The sequence below is a fragment of the Phasianus colchicus genome, chromosome 7 (genome assembly GCF_987193195.1).
Source record: "Phasianus colchicus chromosome 7, bPhaCol1.hap1.1, whole genome shotgun sequence".
In the NCBI taxonomy this organism is placed as follows: domain Eukaryota; kingdom Metazoa; phylum Chordata; class Aves; order Galliformes; family Phasianidae; genus Phasianus; species Phasianus colchicus.
This window is the reverse complement of record NC_143442.1, coordinates 2,969,183-2,990,038: the sequence shown is the minus strand read 5'-3', so window position 1 is coordinate 2,990,038 and position 20,856 is coordinate 2,969,183. Positions and strand designations below refer to the sequence as shown.

The 20,856-nt window shown below is 39.4% G+C and overlaps 1 protein-coding gene across 2 annotated transcripts in view; it reads right to left on the bottom strand.

Annotated features, from left to right (window-relative positions):
* LOC149917176 (uncharacterized) overlaps nucleotides 1–18,845 on the bottom strand; it is a 226,912-nt gene extending 208,067 nt beyond the window's left edge. For both annotated transcript variants that reach the window (XR_016468106.1, XM_090143500.1), the window contains exon 1: nucleotides 18,628–18,845. Coding sequence is in view for 1 of the 2 variants with exons in the window: in XM_090143500.1 (XP_089999626.1) it covers nucleotides 18,628–18,640 (13 nt within the window). In the remaining variant the exon portion in view is untranslated. The remainder of the gene's footprint in view (nucleotides 1–18,627) is intronic.
* Between the last annotated feature and the right edge of the window lie 2,011 nt (nucleotides 18,846–20,856).

The window sequence follows — 20,856 nt, the reverse complement described above, 5'->3', positions numbered from 1 at the left end:
AATTCAAACTTTGTTATTGGTGGCATATAATAGTGTATCTGCAGAGTGCACCATGTGCATTTGAGGCAAGGTAGCAGATCTCATGGAGGGGGGCTGCACACCCAAGTAAATTGCAGCAGAACCTGAAGCCTGGGCCATCCTCAGAACCTCATCAGGTCCCACAGAGCCCAGCTCCTGCTTATCTGCCCAGGGTGCAGCTCTTCTGCAGAGACGACTTATTTCCCCAGGGAATAAAGTTGATCAAAACAAACATCGGGCTGCAGGAAGTCATCTGCTCAGGTTTTTTGCACATGGGTTGGGGAGCAGCCTCCCCACTGTACGATCAAATCTCTTATCATGGTACAAGTGGCACATATCTACACACAAATCTCAGTGTCCCCAAATCCCAAGAAGATTAGAAGAAATCTGCTGGAACCACCATCATTCATCTTCTGCCACCTGGTTAAAGTACTTATACAAAGAGCTCTGCAAATATGCTGCATGCCTCTAAAGCAGGGGGAGAAATCAAGAAAGGAGGAAGATAGACATTTATTGCACACTGTGTTCATCGGCTAACTCAGACTCCAAGAATGCCCAGTGCTAGATTAAAGCACCGAGCTCTGTTTGATACTCAGACTTCTGACAGTAGCAACTCCGGGTTTGTTGAGAAGCAGAAACCCTCTTCCTTTAGAGGAACTTCCTATGCTTGGATTCCTATCGCAGTATTGTTTGTAAAGACAAATATGTCAGAATGAACACCAACTCTCAGAAGGAAGAAAGGAGGAGAGCCCAAACTCATGAGCATCATCTCATCCTAGACAGCAAAGACAATCTGACTTACATCAGCAAGAACGCCACCAAAAAACTTCTGTAAAGCAGGAAAATTCAGACCATGATCTACTACTACAGCTGTTGTTTTAAAAAATAAAATAAATAGGCACAGAAATGGTACAAGCAATGGGGGGGTGACTAAGGCTCAGTCCATGATTGGAGAAAGCAGAGGCGAGCAGAAAATACAGTGAGGCACAATAGCATAAGAGATCATTAACTAAAAACCCTTCCATGAATAGATTGTCAGTGTTGTTAAGGTCTGTCATAGAAGGCAAAGAGCTCTTACACTCAATGTGTGGAAAACAGCAGACAAGCACAAAAATTCTCCATCAAAATCTTTTGATAAGCATCGTCATCTCACTTGGTCCAACACACTCAAAATTCATACGTCCAAAATCATCATAATTGTGTCCCAGGTGAGAAAGCAAGTAGAAAAGCAACTCGATGTCAGTGGCAGCATTAGAAACAGAATATGCTGTTCCATCTTCTGAGCAGTGTAATAGTTATGATGCACCCTTTTACAAGGCATATACTTGACCTGTTCCATTACCATGCATAAAATAATAAGTAATGAGTGGGCGGGTGATCTCACCCGTGTCTTTAAACCTCCTGGAATGTGTGGGTTACAAGGTTTGAATCACACAGAAGTAGTACGAAATTTGCATGCTGTTTCAAAGAAACTGAAGAAGAGAGCCTGGTGAGAAGGAAGAATGTTAAGAAACAAACAAGAACAAGAGATGAGTCAAAGAGAAGCTACATGAAAGTAAATCAATATCCACCTGTGTTAAAGAAGTGGATGTTCAGTCAAGCTTCTCAGCGTTTCTACGGCTGACAGACTTCTTCCCACGTAGAGAGGGAAACAATATATAGATATCACTAGTCTACCTACCCTATTTAGAGATAAACAGGTGAGACACTGAACCCTCCCATTACTGCCAACCAGAGCAACTCCCTCAGCAGCTCCCAGACCAACACAAACGAGATCAAAATCAACTACAGAGTCCATGCTGCAGAAAGGTTTTAATTTAATTTCACCCAAACATCCATCCGTGCCCAGGCTGAGTTTCTGCCCCTACATTATCCACAGCTCCAAGCAGCCAGGAGACTCAGGAGGTTACTGCCAAGCCAGGCTACACATTTATGAATGAAACTGATGTCTTCTCCAAATGTAAGACAACAGACTGTGGATGAGTGCCACATTTCACCCCCCCCCCCCCCCCCCAAAAAAAAAAAAACCTTAGGAAGATGAGTACACTGTATTTCTTCAATTCAGTGCTGATATCTGATTTCCCTCCAGGACAGACCAAACATTCAATAACACTGAACAGCCTGACTGCGTAACTAAAATACTTGCAATGAAAAGTTTTCACTCTCAGCTTATTTCCTAGTTTACAAAAGCTCTTATCAAAAAAGCTCTCTAAATTGGAATTAGTGAGTGATCCAGGTCTCTAAAGCCCAGGGACTGGAAGTGAAGATTTCTTAATTATACCAGCAGGGGCTTGATTTCTATTCTTAGTGCAGCTGGGTAATGTTGTTAGGTTCTTGCCGAGCACCGTTTTTCATTGGCAGGGATAGCCCCTGGTTTGCTCTGACTAAAATACAGAGCTCTTTAAATTGAAGCATCTCCACATACATGTGCAGAGGAGCACACACTTTCCAGTCACCCCCCCAGCCAGTTCTTCAACAGAACCTATCTTCTTGTAGAGTGCAATAGTTCCTTCCTTGGGAATTTAATTACCATTCTCAGAGCTTTTCCTATTTTTCTTGCAATGCTTTTTCTCCCCCAGGTTGCTTCTGCAATACCTTACTTCCCATTTCTGGGTTAGAGACAAAACCTGAAGTGGCAGTTGAGATCATGCCCCTAATGACAAATGGCACCGTAACAACCACCAATGTTAAAAACTTCCATCCACAGCAGCTGACCTGCAGTTTACCAAAATATATCCAATACTGGGAGCTCCCACCAAAATCAACTCAAATTCACATTACAGAGGACCAGAATCCAAAATTCTACCCCGAGAAAGAAATCACTACAGATTAACTACTAAATCTCAAATCCCTGGAATGCTCTAATAAAACAACTTGCAGAATAAAGTGTTGTACTTTGCAAAATACATTCTGCAGTTTAAGTACATTAGGGTTAGGGAGTGGGGGAAGGTAGCGCATTAGTTTATCATCTTAGGGCTTCTGGGCAGAATCCAAAGAATTGGGTTCAATCCCCAAATAAGTCATATATTTTCCTCTTTAAAATATTTGACTCATACTGGCAACGCTCTGAAGACAAATGAACTCTGGACTCTGAACAAGACAGAGCTGCGGTTGTTAAAACAGCTATTTAAGTCTCGTGAGCTGATAGTTACTCGTTGCTTTCTCGCAGGAATAGCAGTCATCTGCAGCATCTCTTCAGCTTTGCAGTGTGCTTGGACAACTCCAACAGGGCAAGTCAACCGCGTGTCAGAGCAACTGGTGGTCACACATGATGCTGTGAGACACAGGAATGTAAAGATGCAGTATTTCTACCCGTTCAAACTGCCTTATCAAAATTCAGACTTGCTTGCTGGGAAACTGTTCACTCTTTGCTACCTTTTCTGCCAAAACCCAACTGTAACAACAAAAGTTTATAAACAATGAAAATTCCAGCTGCTTGACATCAGCAATGTGAAGCTTTCACTTCACACTGATACAAATATTTACCCTGAGCTCTGACAAAGCTTTCCTTGCCCATGTCGCCCTTAATCATACATTTTTCCTTGATTGAGTTATGCTTTCCAGTACATGATTTGCTCCGGTTTACTTTTTAACACATCCCAGAGGCTTCGTCAAAATCAGCTCAGTGCAGGCCATGTCATTTGGTAGCTGCCAAACATACTATTCAGAAGGACCCTGGCAAATAGAAAAAACAGCATCTTTTTCTAACTGCCCTAATAAACGTGTTCGTTCATTTCTGACCACCATTTATTTCTTAGGTCCCGCATATCCATAAAGCAATGAGCCAAGAAAATAAACAGAAACACACTCGTTTTCCTTTTCATCTGCTCCCTTGGGACAACACACTGACTTCTTTGGCACCTTATAGCTGAGAAACTGCAGATTATCGAGGATTTCCTTATTATTTATGAGACAGATTATTAATGGAGGGAAAAAACAATAAGGAACCCCCTTTTTTTCCTGTATTAATACTTGCAAAAGTATACAAGAATTAAAAAAACATACCTACCTACCTGAACACATAGGAACATCACAGCTTAATTATATTCTTCTAAAAGAAAATAAAACTGGGATTTCTCAGTAATACTAAAATAAACCCATTAAGGTGTATCAAGGAGAACAATCTCATCTACTAACAAGGGGAAAAAAGCTTGCTTCAATCTATGCACTAATAAAATGTATTTATATTCCAGTGCAATAATCAATACAAAGTTACTCTGTCACTTATTTCCACCCTTTTCCTTTTTGATACCTCTCTGCATCCCAGTTTGAACTGAGAGGAGAATGAAAACAGAACTGAGAATGCTATCACTTGAAAAATAAGACTGAGATGTCCCAAATCCATCTACTGGAGCACATATTCAGGCATCCCAGCTGAGTTGTTTTAAACCTGAATACTTCAGTCCCCCACTTCACAGAAGATTTTTCTTTCCAGGTGTGCAGGATCTCACCATCTAAAAGCTTGCCTATTACTGCTGTTTCACATCAGAAGCAAGAAAAATTTGGGTAATACTTTGTGGTCTAATAAATCACTAATTCAGCTCAAAGCCAGGCAGTAAACATTAGAAAAATGTAAATGAATATTAACAAGAGTTTCAATCTTCCAGTAATACAAAAATCCTGCGAACATTGTGAAGCACTAGGAGTTAAAGTTTTGCTCCGTTCATGCCTGGTGATCTAATTCAAAGATGCAGTCGTGAGTCCAGTCTTGGCTCCAGTTTGAAGTAACCCCTGCAGGTCTCAGGAGAAGTGGGAAAAAGAGAAAGCAATCTAGGAAGACTTTTTGTCTGGCAAATTCTCAAGCAAGAGATTCACATGCAAAGCTGATCAGAGCCCATACAGCCACTGCATTGAACATTCACCTGTGGTTGAAGAAACACCACTCTGGGCAGCCCCAGTCCCAGCATGGCAGGACTGAGGATGACTGAAACTTGCAGTGAGCCCAAATTAGGAAAATAAACCTTGAGAATTCAGAGTGCAGATTAGACTTCCTCTCTCACATTTTTCTATGATGTCTCAGATAAACTTCATATTCTAAATCCATTTGTATCACCTAGCTTCAGCCTTTGAATATTTCCTATATTAAAATTGAAGGTGCATGCTGAATGTTTTGAAATTTCCAAGCAAAACTGACTTCAATGTTAAAGTCATTTAGGAGGTCATGCTTCAAATACTCATATATATATAGAGAGAGAATTTGATTCTGTTACGACATTAGGGATATTTTAACACTCATATCAAGGCAGTATGACAGAAATCCAATAATTGTATAACTTGTGGTTACTGTCAGCCATAGCCATGTATATCCATCACATGAATGTTTGGAGTGCATTTAGAAATAAAAATCATGACCAATGATTTGGTGCTTGAACATCCCAAAACAACCAAGAAAATGAATCATCAGAAAGAGCTAAAGTTCATTCCGTACTTCTTACATTGACTTTAAAATTTAAGAAAAGGAACAACATCTACATAAAAATAAGCATAACACATCAACCACAGGAAAACAGATTGAAGTGATGACATTTGCCTTACCTAGCCAGATGTATTCATGTCTCAAGCTGCATATGCACAATGTCCTCAATAGTCAAGGAAGAGAAACAGGTCCCACACTAAGGTGGGATTTCTTTAATTGCAAGGAAGAAATATAAAGCTTAATTCAGCTGTCCAGCAAGGTTCTAGTGCCATTTCAGATGCTCAGTGGGTCCTCCATGTTACAGGACACAGGAGAGGACAAAATCTTCCAAATTTGCAATGTGAGCCTTGACAGCAGCTTCTCATTAAGACAGTTGTTTTCAGTCAGCTCAGCCCCTAAATGCTTTATATCAGAATTCAGTATCCCTCTTTGTTGAAGAGGGTAGTACCCCAAGTGACTGATTCATTTACAGGCAGTCACCAGGTACAGACAGTATAAGAGAGGTAATGTCAAGAAGAGCAAATCCAACCCACATGCCTCCTGCACCAACGCATCTCAGCAAACTGATCTGCAAAGCAAAAGTGGAGTTTTGCATGATCTGACAGGTTATGAACTTGGGTTTTAATAAATTGATCGGAATAAATTGAACAGAAAAATAGATCATCTGTAGAAAGCTGTCATGGCAGTGAGTGGAAGTTCAGATATGGCACCAATGGTCTAAGGATAGACTGACCATCTCCCCTCTAGGGGAGTGCCCTTACTCTAAGGAGGGTCCATCACCCATCACTGACCAAAGGGAAAGCAAACATATGAAAATCCAAGGAAAAAGGAAGCAAGAAAGCAGAACTGCTTGATTTCTCACCTTACTGAAATGCTTTGTCACGAGTGAAGTGAATTACTCAGATGGAAGATACCTTAAACTCTGCCTCCCTTTATCAGAATTGAAGATATGAATTCTTCCACACTTTTGACTACATTGAGGAAAATACCAGAACTGCATTCAGATAAGATGATGAATTGGTCTGTTCAACATGTACCTTTTGTGTAAGGTCGTTGACTGAGAAAAGATCAGGTCTACAAGTTAGCTAATACTTAATTCATCCTCATATGCTTTAAAATTTGAAGCTTTTCCATCACAGCAGTGGAAAAAAAAACTGTATTAACACCCAAACTTCAACTGTATTAAAGAATTTCCTGGAGTTGAGTCCTGTCAAACAGCTGCAAAGATAGGGGTGTTCTTTACGTGCACTTCTCTCAACAGCTTCTGTATTCCTCATCCTCCTCAAAGATCACAAGGTTAATTATTAATACCAACTTACAGACAGACTTCCCCTCTGGAAGAGACTGAGGTATTCTGCTTCCCTTCCGACCAGACACAAGATATCCACAATTTGGGTTCCAATTTTACCAGGCTGCAATCGAGGCTTTAACACCAAATCAAGACACGTTATCTCTTAACTCCTGTCCCTGCACCCACACATGGTCTTCTCTATGTACTTGTTGGGCACCTCATTCCTAGGTTCAGAGTCAGTAGAGGGAGCACAAGAGCACAAAGAAGTATTGAATAGCTACAAAGAGCAAACACGCTGATTGTTTGGGAGTTGTTTTTCTTCAATGTTACCATCCATCCCACCAGAATGCAAATGCATAAAATCAGGCAAGACCATCATAATGCTTTGAGATATAACCCCAGACCAAAAGAAAGTAGAGATTAAGGGCTGGAAAGCCCTCACAAGGGCACAAAAACAACTGTTTCTTAAAACAGACATCATCAACGCAATGTAGAAAAGTTCCCTACTTTTGTAATGGCTGCAACATCTTTTGACCATGTTCAGTACATAACTCAAAAAAATTAAGCATAAATCTCATTTGATCCCAGTGAATAATCAGTTATGTTGAGATAAATCAAGACAAAATCTTGATTATGAATACTGCAATCAAATAAATTTCAGGTTCATCTAAAATTTGCTAAAATTCCAGAGTTCCTCAAGAATTTCTCACATTTGGTTGATGGAAATCCCTGGATTCAGCTTGAATGAACTTTGTGTGATTTAAGTTGGGTTTGTTTTTTTTTTTTTTTTAAATTACAAAAAGGGAAATTCAATTATTTTTCATGGTTTTGGCTTGCAATCAAGTACAACATCACATTTCTAAGCAAGCTTCATTTCTACTTTTCAATTTCATTTTAACCTCAGAGTAAGATCAGGAGGACAAAAGTCTTTATTTATGAATGTAAAACCAGATTTTTGTTGGAGTTATTCCAGCATTATGCCATTTTAGATGGATACTTTAACTTGATTTTGGAGGCCGAAGAGGAAAAAAACTTTTTCCATGAATCCTAACAACTTGCTGAGCTGAACATTCTTCTCATTGTTGTGCAGAAAACTGCACAAAAAGCAGCATCTGAATGCAACCAGAGGGCTGAGTGCAATTCTGTGACTAAGTGCAGGTGAGATGCTCTCCGTGTCATCTCAAAATAATCACACAAGTTACTGTTATTTAATCAACACTGGAAGTTCTGCAGTCCCTCTTATCATTAAACATCGGTTTAAGAACAGTAAAATACCCCACTCCAAAAATAATCAGGACAGTTTTGTCTACTTCTCCAGATCAGTTATTTGTAAAACCAGGTGTATAAATGCTTTACTTCCTACTTTTTCAGATATGAAGCATTAAATACTATGTATCATAGCAGAATAATAGGAGTGGAGGAACAAGAAAGAAGAAGAGAGTAAGAAATCAAAAAAAATTCAGTTGGCTTCAAATATTAAGTCTAGCACACATTAAACCTCTGTAGAGCCATTCAATGATTTCCTTATACACCAACCAACTCATACTAGAAGTCCTAGAAAAGACAATCCACCATTTAGAAATAAAAATATCCTGGAGTATTTGAACATTTCAGCATTCACAGAGACCACTGAAGTAACTAGCAGTACTTTTTGGACACCTTAAGTACTTTATATGCTGGCTATTCAGAAGCTTAACTACCACTATCAGACTTCACAAAGCACCCATGTCATTACTCCTCACACTACATCTTTTTCATTCGTGAATCATTTTCTCATGCTATCTCATTCCCATCTCATGTGAGCCAGACTATTTTCTTCTACATTCAAATATTTATTGATATGCTTTCAGCAAACATGAATCTACCATCATTAAAGCACTATATTTCTTGCACTTGTTTAAAGCAGGAACCCATTCTGAAAGGTCAGTGTGTATAAACAGTACATTTATTGGCTTCCAATTAACTACATCACATCCGTGCAGCTGAAAGTTGTCCTTGTAACAGCTAAGCTTTGCAAAATCAAGCTCATTATATACATAGTATGGGTTATATAAGAAACAACAGCAACAAGTCTACCTCATCACATCCAGGTCGTTACCTTTGAGATGATATTCCTATGAGCTTAGCCATTATCTTAAGCCCTGGTGGAGATTTGTACCTGCATGTTTGAGATGTGGGAATGATTTGGGATTCTTGGTACTTTCAGCTTTGGCCATTTCACAGCAAGAGACCAACAACTGCTAGAAACTGACTTTCTTAAGTTAAGAGCCTTCTGAAAGATAAGTTCCTCCCAATTTAGACCAAACGAGTCCAAAGTTAGCACTCAAAAACTGAAATTCAGAGTAATTTAAAAGAAATCTTGATTGATAAAACACAAAACACTATTTCACATTTCATCAGAAGAAGCAGTTAAAAGTTAAAGATCAGTTTTGAATTACAAAATATTTTGAAAAAGCCCGGCTCACAGAAGAAAATTTCAACGTCATTTCCACTTCCAATAAGCTAACATTAAACTACAGTATGTTTGAAAACAGTACACATTAACCTAGAACACTGACACATCGCTGATGATAGTATCAGTGTGCACACAATGCTTTTGTAAAACATGAAAGATGGCACTAATAAAAAGACAGAACTAATCTGACTTCATGGTGACTCAGAACAGCACACAATGCCGTACTACTGTACTGGCAGGTAATCTACTGCCTCTTTAAATAAATCTAAATATTAGGTCTAGGAAGGATCAACCTGAGAAAAATGCTAAAATATAGCTGCTGAAGTTAATACTTACTTAATACTTGCTTTTCTACAAGACTTAAAATGAAAAGGCTTTCCGACCATTATAAGATGTACAGTCTTAATCTACATTTCAATAAGATATTTAAAGGCAATGCTGAAACTGTCAAGGACCCTTTCTTAAGCCTGAGAGAGGCCTACAAAGGAATGCTGACAGCTTCGTTTTCTGTGACACGGAAGCATTATTTTATCACCAAAACCTTATTATGTTCGTATTCGTTTTAGTGCTTCTCTTTGCAGCCTCTTTGCAAACCCCAGGGGTGTTGGGCAGCACAAACACAGGATAGGAGCACTCGTGTTGTCAAGAGCCCTTACGACAAAGGTAGATGAAGAGATGGGTGTAGACATACGTGTTTGTTTTTTATCAGAAAGGCCAGAAGTTACACTCAAATTAAGTTTCTCACTGAGATACTCATACAGTAAAACAGCCTGAATGACACTTCACAGTGTAATAGCCATAGATATAGAAGGATTTTAAGTGCATCTTCCTCTCGGCATACACACTTACTATTAATACTGGTTTATGCTAAAACACACATTTTTTTTTTTCTTTTTTAATCTTTGTTATAGATGCATTAAACATAGCAGGTCACGCACCTTGTTAAATTAACTTTTCCATTAATAACGTGGCTCCAGTTAAAAAAAACCTTTTCTTCTTGTGTGAATGTGTACATACAGACCATAAACAGCTCCTAATTAGTCACATGTGGATTCAAATGCGGACTCGTGTGCTATAAACCAACACCAAAGTATATAAGGAACTGTCAGTCAGATCAAAAGTCAATCCAAAATCATCCCATTTGCAGAGCTGAGACGCTGTCACAGTTAGTTAGCCATAAATGTTTAAAACAGCTACCAAACTTTTATTCTAATTGAGCATGAGTTGAAAGGCTGCACACTTTGATGTCTTCGCTTTTATCATTTGTATATAGCTTAAAACAGCAGATTTTTTTCCTTCTCCTAGAAATAGGAGACATCACTTCTTATTGAAAATATACAGGTAGGTCAGACTGCATTTGTGGAGCCAACGTATGGTTTGCAATCATGCATGTAATCACTTACAGCACCAGTCTTGAAAAAAGTGCAATTGCAGTACTTTCTCATTACTATTTAGCCTTTTCTTCCTGTCAATTGTTGACCAAATCTTCTTAAAAACAGAAATGCATCTTCAGAATATTATCTGAAATGAGGTCCTACATCGCTTAGGCAAACTGATTCCAAGACTTCAATGGCATCGTCATTTCCAATCCTTTAATGTTTTTCAGAAGGAAGGACAGCAATGGAGCTTATTTATAGGCATCTGCTCAAATATGCTTCCTGCAATCTGAGAACACGTTAACTGAAACTTGAGAGGCAGCAATGAAAAGTCCAGACCTAATCTTATTATTACAGCAACGCTATTAAACAAGAGGAAGGATGCTTAAAACACGAGTTGGGCAGAACAAATGCAGCAGAGGAGCCTCAGTGCTACAGCTTAAAGCAGAGCACGAGCACAGCCTATGAAGCATCTCAGACCACCCTTCCTCCTTTTGAGGAGACAAGAGATAATAGCAACAATCGAGTTTGTAACATCAACATTCCCACCTCTGCCTATCAGGATCTAACCAAAATCCCAAGTAAAATGGTCTCATCTTCAAAAGATGATGCAGCATTCCTCAGACTTATCTCCTGTCTGATAGTTTGTGTGTATGCTGGGTGATCTGGGATTAGGATTAATGCTGCCCTCCACAGGCTGAGATTGGGAAATATCACTACACTTGTGTTGTCTGCTAACAAAACAATGCTGGAGCCATACCCAAGCGTAGGTCCCTGCATTCATTTTTCTCCCAGTAGGACACAAGACTCTGTCAAAAGCTTCACCAACTACCACGACCAATCTAAAAAGGCAGCAAGATGAAGGGCAGAGGAGCTCCACACTCCTCTGTGATGCCCTCCATACACCTTTGTGGGGCAGCAGCTTCATCTCTTTCTCCCAAGAAAACATGCATAGTACTAGCATGAATTTATTACAGTATATCTGAGGAAACGTTCTATGTTAATAAAACGACAAACTGAGAAAGAGAAGCTCAGTGAAGCTCTGCTCACCTTTGAATTCACCTGGAATTGCAGCTTTCTTGTTTTTGCTCTTTTTCCCCACTTGTTTAAGTTTTGTACCAAAATTCATAAGGATGTATACACATATATATCACGACCAACTGTAACTCATGCTTACAGAAAGTGAAAATTTACCTAGCTCTATAAAGGAGCACACAACCACAAATATCAGTAGAAGCAGCAATTTAACCTTCGTTCTTCAAGGAAGGTACCTAACAACGCAGCATCGTCTCTCTATAGAAATCACCATGCAGTGTCTATGAACCCAAAACCGTAGCTGGGACCAAGGAATCTTCATGTTAGGGACTGCACAAAAAACACAAAGAACAAACTCAAGTTCTAAAAGTGAACTTAGAATGTGAGAGGCATGAGAAAACTATGACTTTTTCTTTGAATCACCAAGGTTGGAAAAGACCTCCAAGACCATCCAGTCCAACCATCCACCTCCCACCAATATTTTCCCACTGAAGCAAAGGAGACCGATTCTGTTCTCACCTTTTTAATTTTGGTATTAGCGTAACCTCATTGCTTCCAACATGAGATAAAGCAACCTTTGATGATTTGCCCAAGGACAGCCCAGATTTTTTTGGTAAAGCCATGAGTGCTGCACAGCCTGATGTTCAATCATGACTCCATCCTAATTCCCACGATCAGCAAGCTAAAAGGTGATTAGAGAGAAAGACTCCCCTAAAATGACTCCCATTGAAACAGTGCCCAATATTCCCTCCAGAGATACTCTGTCAGGGTTTCTACTCTCCCTCCCCACCATGGTGAAGATGATGCCAGGTATACTGGCAATGGGGAGGGTAGTCATACAACTTAACTGGAGCTTGGAATGGCAAAAAGGCTGCAGGATCTGTGGAAAGAGGATATCTAGCAGTGATCACAGCCATTATTTTTCTCTTTCATAGAGCTACCTTTTCAACTGCACTCGAGATCTTCGTTGTTGTCTAGTACCCTGCAGCACTGGCCTGATGTGATGAGACTTCAGCAAAATACAGCAGATAAAAGCATACACTGCAAGTGTGACGAATTGCAATGACAAGGTTGGGTTGGAGGTAACTTGTGAACGATCTAGTGAATTGGAAATGCCTGCGCACTCTGCCTAGAAGCACTGAAAAGAGAATATGGGCAGTGCCAGTTGCATGCTACAGGCAGGAGCCTTGCTGAGAACACAGGAGAAACACACCATACCTTATTAACACGCCCAGCTTCTCAACAAGCTCTTTAGAAAACAAATATATAGCATCAGCAATCAACCATATTATTATTAATAATGCAGTTAAAATGTGCAGAGGAGGTGAATTTGGTATGAATCCAGCATCTGAATTATGTACTATTGAAATGAAAATCTCTGCTTAGGTACCCAGAGAACATAGACACTGCTATAAAAACCCAGTACGCAGCATACAAAGGCACACAACTAACTAAAACCCAGCTCAAGTCATGAATAAAAACAATGCAATAATTCTTTGCACTCTGGAGCATCTTTCATTCATGGTTCAAAAATAATTCTGTACACACATTCCCTGGTAAATACAACAACTTACTACAACAGATGAGGAACAGTAACATGGTTTTCAGGAAGGGAAATTGAGTCAGGAATAATCTAGCATTTGAACACCAGTGAAATGGTGTTGATGGGAGCACATTAAAGACGCCACATCAGGCATCCTTATGTCATGACTAGAGCACCTTTGGGAAAGCTGGGCATTTCTTTGCTTTCAGTCCTGAAGATAAATGCTGAAGTTCCTTCTGTGTCCCTAAGCCAACAAAATGGTAGATGTTCAACTGTCATACACACTCTTTCATTTTATCATCACCATCCCTCGTGTCCTTTTCATTACCTGTATAAACCTATAAGAATAAAATCATGCAGTACCTACACTTAGATACATTCTGGCTTGTTCAAATCAAAGCTAACATTATCACCATAAACCTCCCAATGACACAAAACATCCCTAAGCTCACAGAAAAGCACAGAACTTTTCCTATGGCAGTTAAACCCCAGAAAATCTAGTGAAAGAAAAATCTTAAGCAGAAAATGCAGTCGTAATACTCCACTATTTGTGCCAAGATTTTAAGTCACGATAGCATCTTGCATCGCCACGATACTTAATATTTGTTGAAAAATATCTTAAAGTATAAATATGAGAATTAAAAATAATTCCTGGAAAACAACAAAGCACTGCACCTCTATGGAAGGTCTGGTATTTAATAATCTAGTTTTGTATTCGCATGCTGTATGTTCCCAAAGTTATTCAACACCTTTACATTCCCACCAACCAACATCCAATAGGTCAATGTGCTCCTTAAAACTCAAGTTCAATAGCTTGTCCTCTACCTAAATACTACCATGGGATTTAAATTACTTCCAGACATTATTTTCGTACTAACTCACAGTAGATTGGAAGCCTGTACATACTTTACCCCTAATCTTTTTTCCATTGTGTTGCTGATAACCTCACCCAAATGTAGGACGTACCTTTCCTTATGAAAGGCAGTGTTTCATTAACTCTGCTCAGGCTTTTATATTGAATACATGAGATAAGTCTATTCATTTCCAACATTAAATCTGGTGGGTTTTTTTTTCCTTGAATCTCAGTTTCAAATACTATTCTTTTAAAACTTGTAGTTTGCATGTGATAGCCAAATAATTACTCCATACAGTGCTCGCCCTTAAAAGCACTACTCAGGTATCAAACAGTTACTGCTGTTCTTTTTTTCCTGGATCCAAGCAGAATGATAGTTAATACTTCATCATAAACTAGAGGATAACAATCACAGCTAGAGAACAAACAAAGCTCAGAACTCTTTGTTTCTGGAGGAACTTCAAGCTTTCTTTTTCTATCCGCCATTCACATTTCCTTTCCGCACATGGAACACAGAGGCCCTCACCTTTACACAGACAAAGCATGCAGGTCCACATTATGAAGCCAAAGTTGAGATTTCAGCTACATATTCACATTGTGCACTGCTTGACTAATGAAGAAGAGACACTAAAAGGCAACGTAAAGAATTCAAATCCACTGTCCTAAGCAGATGATGCTCAAAGCCTCCATTAGGCTTAGCCTAATTTCCCACACTTGATTCAAATGGCAAACAGAAATAGAAAAAAAACCAAACAACTACCTACCATCATTGAAGAGTAAGATCTGCACAGGCAGGGATGCACCTTTCAGAGGTGCCAGAAGCATCCTATGCCATATAATGTGCTGTTTTACTGCACTCAGAGTGCACAGAGTTTGGCTGGGTCAAGGGTTGAACGTTTCTAAACAAGAGAACTGCATCTCATAACTATTTCCAAATTCATTTTTTATTTTCTGTAAGTGAATAGGACTGCATAGAATGAGAAGCAACAAGTGTGAAATCTTTCATCTACCTTTCCATCTTCAACAACACTCAAGAGCAGAAGACAGTACCAAGGTTAGAACACTGATCCCTTCTGATTACCTGGATAGCAGCCACTGAGTTAAAACAAAACAAACCATAGTAGTTTTATTTTTAAATCAGAAACAGAGACAGAAGATAATACTTTCAGAACTCCTTAAGCTGACCAAATCTAGCATGTGACACAGACACAGCCATGTACTACTTTTCTTTTACGCTTCAAGCTGGCCTAAACAGTTACCAATTCAGTGACTTACAGCCTAAATATAAACCTTTACACATTTCTAGATTTATCTGTCTGCACTTTTAGTTTTAAGCCCAACCTGTCCCCATGGAAGCAAACGTTTCCTCTCTCATTCACAAATTCTTACTTAAAAATTATCATTAAAAACAAAAACAACCCCAAACCAACAGTATTTGTTTCCACCTCTTTGTTGTGATAAGCCAAGATCTCTCATCCTTGTTGATTAATGATGCTAGCCAGTGGCCACCGACATCTGATTACCATCGAGAATGTGCTTTCTCTATTAAAAACTTGGCTAATGCTTTAACAGAAACATTATTCAGAAGTTATACTCCCACATCTTAAAATTCAGAATATTCTGTCAGGCAGAAAGGGAGAGAAACATGTTCCAGCCCCCCCCTTGCTTTTCATATAGCTGATGAAAAGAAAAATGTTTCCAGTTTCGCTGTGCATTATGCTGTAAATTTGTCACACATCTCTAATCATTTCTAGTAAATGTGGTTACTAGCTTCAGTGACAGTTTTGTTGGGAGGAAATCACAATCCTCAGAAAAAAAAAGTGCACATTTTATTAGTTTCTTTTTGAAAATTGTTATCATTGCTGCAAACATGTCTCCACTGGAGAAGTGGGATACTAAGGAAGCCATTGCAAGGAGGAGGATGTGAGACATCTTATCACAGTCCTGAGTGGGAGTGTATCTCCTTGTAGTTGCTGTAATAGTGGCAGTAATTCTTTACTAAAAGGCCATAATGATAACATCTAGAAAACGGCACAGTTCTCCCTGAAAAGTAACATGAACATCCCTGAAATATTCCTGAGCTGGATGATAAGCAGCTGCAAACAAAACGAATTAATTCCAAACGATTTTATAGCCACACTTTGCATTGCTTTAAAGATAAATAGGTGAAGGGAGCTTCAAAAGATGATTTCTGAGCTGCCTCGCTTTTTAAAAATAATAATAATAATCTGAAGGAGGAACAGCTTAGCAAAGGGGAAGCTCCAAAAGCGCCGTTTCAAGTGTTTTGTTTTGTTTTCAAAACAGATTTGATTGAGAACAAAAGGAGGATGAGGAAAGTCTAAGCGGAGTTTTCAATTGAAAAGGGATGACTGGGAGGGCAGAACTTTGGTGGAAGGTTTCCGTTACATACTGTACACCCAGTCTCCAGGCAGAACTGGGAAGAACGAGCCAAAACGCTGAACGCCATCAATGCCATTCTGGCTTTTGAATGAATGTGACAGTGAGAGACTGTGGGAAGCTGCTGAACATAAATGGGAAATTTGCAAGTGAAGAATTATAATCATCATCTCCCATAACAGTCAGGTCAGGTTTTGAGGGTTTTTTTTTTTCCTTCCTCTTTCCTTCTTCCCCCATTCTTGCTGGGTACAGTTTAGCTGGCACATTTTGTCCAGGATACTTATAAGAAGGATCAGAAATGTGCTGCTATAATAAATAGATTACTCAGACTGTTAGCATGGACAAGCAGCAGCCAAGAATCTCAGTGAACTCTCTTGACTGCCCTATACTTAAGAAAAAGCTTGGGCAGGTATAAATGATTAAAAGAAATGATTTTCACAGCCACAACTGCTGCAATCAGTTTTCTTTTTGAATTCGGTGCAGTGCAGCAACTCCCCAACTGGGGAGATTCCAGGTAAATATGTGCCCTCTACAAAATAGATCTGCCACAGACCTTCAGCATCCTGAAGTCCAGAACAAAAGACCTGGGCTTCAGTCAGCCCAGCAGGTCACCACACCAACTGGAACCAAAGGCAATACAGGTTAGCTGGTTATTCTGCAGTAGCAGCCCAGGTGCATCTCTTTACCACCACACAGAGCAGCTGATGCCAATTTCAGGGACCCACAGGTTCACATGCTTACCCATTTGAACGCAAGAAGTGTATCCACAGTTCTCACTAACCCATGCCCCTCAAGTCCCCAGTCAATGCTCAGCAATCTAAACACTTAACATCACAAAAACCCTGTTCTAAGCACTCAGACTTACTACCTGGTTTGCACCAGGACTAGTTGAACCCTTCCAAAATAGCCCATTTAGTCTGGCAGAGGCACAAAACAGTAGGCACTGAAAACTAAACCAGTTGTTCAGAGCTCTCGTAGCCTCCTGTTGCTTTCTGAAAGCTTCCACTGCATCATATTCAAGAAAACAGTAACACCCTGACCCAGAAGTCATTGCTCCTGCTATCAAGCATCACATCTTCTATATTGTTGCAGCTTTCCTGCCTCTGTCACAGCACAGTGCTTGTTCTGGTTGTTGCTGACAAAATCTAATCTAGGAAGCGTATCTCACTGTTAGACCACTATTTTAAACCAATTACTTTTCAGTTTTTTCTTAAGCCATTTGATTTTAACGTCGTCTTCTTTGAAACGATTAGCAGTAACAAACACTAATGCATTTAAAATCACAGTCACCACAAGCTGTGCAAATTCTTGCCTATATTTGATCCACCAATACATTATCACTTATGTCACATCTCGCAAAACCAGATACATCAATATACTCATCCACGTTGAAGCCACGTCTACCACAAGAAAACAAGAACAAGCAGGCTAATTCTTTATTTTAGTCCAAGGCAAACAAACCTGATCTTGCTAGAGAGACGAGTCTTTTCAGATCTTTAACTTCATATTAAAACTCTCCTGAGCCCATTTGCACCTTTAACTGCCCATTCGCACCTACATTATGAACTACAAGAATACCTGAAAAGTCACTCTTTTCATTGGATTCATTGATACTTCAACATCTCTGTTAGCAAACATCAGCCCACAATTAAGAAGCGTCCTTCCAAAGGGAAACATCATGGAGAAGCCCCTAGAAAGCATTTAGGAGCTCCAAGCAGCCATTAAGGACAAGGACATCCCAAGGGCACACAGCAGCATGGAGGAGTAACCCAAGAAGAAAGACTAAACAGTGATAGAAGAGAAACTTCTTAAGAACATGCACTTAGAGACATGCACAGAATTTGCTATAACTCAGTATGGCACTTACTCAGCCAAAACAAAGCTTAGATATAAGAAGCAAGACTGAAGCTTACGCCAGACTGTTATTTCTGCCTCCCATGGCCATTGCAGATTCTCTCCACTTACAACTGCCTCCACTTTTATTCCAGAAAACCTGGATCTACTGAATTTAAGAAGTCCAAGGATCACAACAACAACAACACCAGGACAAAGCCACCACAGAACTCTGACACAAGACCAGAACAGCTTCATCACTCTTCACTTTTACCACCAATACTTGATATAAACCCACCAGATCACAGACCGAGAAAAACCCCAAAACCAACAAAAACCACACTAAACTCCACCTAATATGCCAAAACCATCAAAGAACTAAAAAAGAAAAAAATCCACACTGTACTTACCTTCATAGGCCATGGAGCTGCAAGTGATGCATAGGAGCTGACGGTGGCTCTGCAGAACCCCATTACTCAAGCATTGGGGGAACTGAAGTAACACATAGCAGAGTTTCCCAGCTATCCAGAAAGACCATACAGCCTCTCTTCTTGGGGCCAGGCAGAAGGAACTGTGGGAGGTGACCGCCTACCTCCAGCCCCAGGTGCTGCACATCAGTAATCACTCCCTCAGCTGAGCTTCACCCAACCCAAACCCACCCCCTCCCCGAGTTCAGTATTGAGCTCCAGGCTTTACCAGCCACGTGTTTCATTCTAACAGCCATCAGCAAACGGCCTTCAGGTGTTTATACAGCTGTAGAGGACTACAATTACAATTGTTAGTTAAAACAAACAAAAAAGTACAAAATATTATTTTATTCCATGCATTTCTCATTGTTTTCTGCTAACACTGAGCTACTTAGAAGCAAAAATAATTTTTCAATTAAAAGAAAATGAAACCAAAAGCTTCAGTGATTCACTCTTCTAAGAACAAATTCCCCATAATGAGCTCGTTCAAACAAATAATACAGATTTTTACACGTCTTCATACAATCTGCTTGTAGCACGACTATATCATCCACTGCATTTCTGGTATAGCATTCCTAAACCAAGGATTACCCGCATTTGACTAAACATCACATCATGTATGTTCTCCATGTCTTTGACTGTCCAAGCTCAACCTTTAAGATGAATCTTAAGAGCTCTCTGCTCCAAGAGTACTCTGCACATCCCTCACTGTGATACGTGGGCTTTCCCTTCCTTAGGAGTATTTAACCTTTCCAAAAGCTAATTCCAAATGTGCTGTTTGCATTTTTGGTGTGATTTCGGATGGTGTCAGTCTGGTGCTTTTATGAGTCAGATCCCCATAATGGCAAAGTGCAATTAGCACAGTTAAAGGCATCCGGTTTCATTATATTTTTGCACCTCGTATTAAAGACGTATTTCTCATATACACTATTTTTACATAGCATATTATGCCGAAATCTCTGCAACAGTTCTATGGTTATCTTCCTTCAAACCAACTGAAAACTGTCAAAAAAAGTGCAGTGTTATAGAAGTTACCATTGTAAATAAAGCGGCTTTGATTTTCTTCCTTTTCCTTACGCTCATTTGCTCCTAATGTACAGCGTTCAGTAACCACGCTGAATCACCTGCCTTGAAGAAGTTTTGCTTTCTGGTGATGCATCTGCTTTTACCCACTGGAACCTCTCTGAGAACTCCCAGAATTGTAGAAAGACAGGAAAAAAAATCTTAAAACATTACTCTGGAACTGAAACTTACTTTTTGCTATTGCTTGCTTACTTTTTACTATTCATCCTTCTTTTTTTTTTTCTTTTTTCCCCCCCAAAAGACTTTCTGAAATTTTCTAAAAAGTGGGAAATGAAGCATATAAAAACAAAAATAACAGCGCAGCTATAAAGACACCTACTTTGAAAAAAAACATCCATCTATTCACCTATTTATCAAAGATACAAGTAAGGCACAGAGCAGATGGATAATAAAAGGACGCCACTTAACCACTTAGCTAATCTGTCCAAATTGGAAAGGAGATATTCAGACTCGGAGGTACTATTTAAATAAAGGAATATGCACCATGTGGTTCAAAGCATTGTATAACGTGTCATGTTAGAAATGCTAATATTCTAATAAATAGATATATCCCATCTCACATTCCTTTGGATTTAAAGCTTTGTGGTATTATAATATGCTAAGTTAAACATGCAGGGCCACAGAGCGAGGTGACACAAATGGCTGTGCAAATTACACACTGGTTTGTGTGTGCAAGCTCCAGGAACTTGCAGCAGAGAAGGCAACGTACAGGGCCAGGAACCACATTACAATAGGGAGTAGCTGGGAAGAAGCAATAGGAAATAAATAAAATTATGTAAATTAATGCTATGCAAATTTGCCACATCTTTTTAAAAGGCAGCGAAATGCACGATATCTATTTCTCAACACAAATAATTGTCAAGATCCTGAGCACACTATATTCAAGGGGCTGATGCTGGGTGAATAAATATCAGGACTGATTATTTGACTGATTCTAGGATGTAAGTGGTTTTTCAGATAAACAAGCCCAATGCCTGAAGCAAAATGCCCCAGTAAGATGGCCAGAAGAGTGCACAGATAGGTGTCATACAATGGCATTCGATTAAAGATGACTGAATATGTTTTTCAACACTTTTTAAAACTGTAACT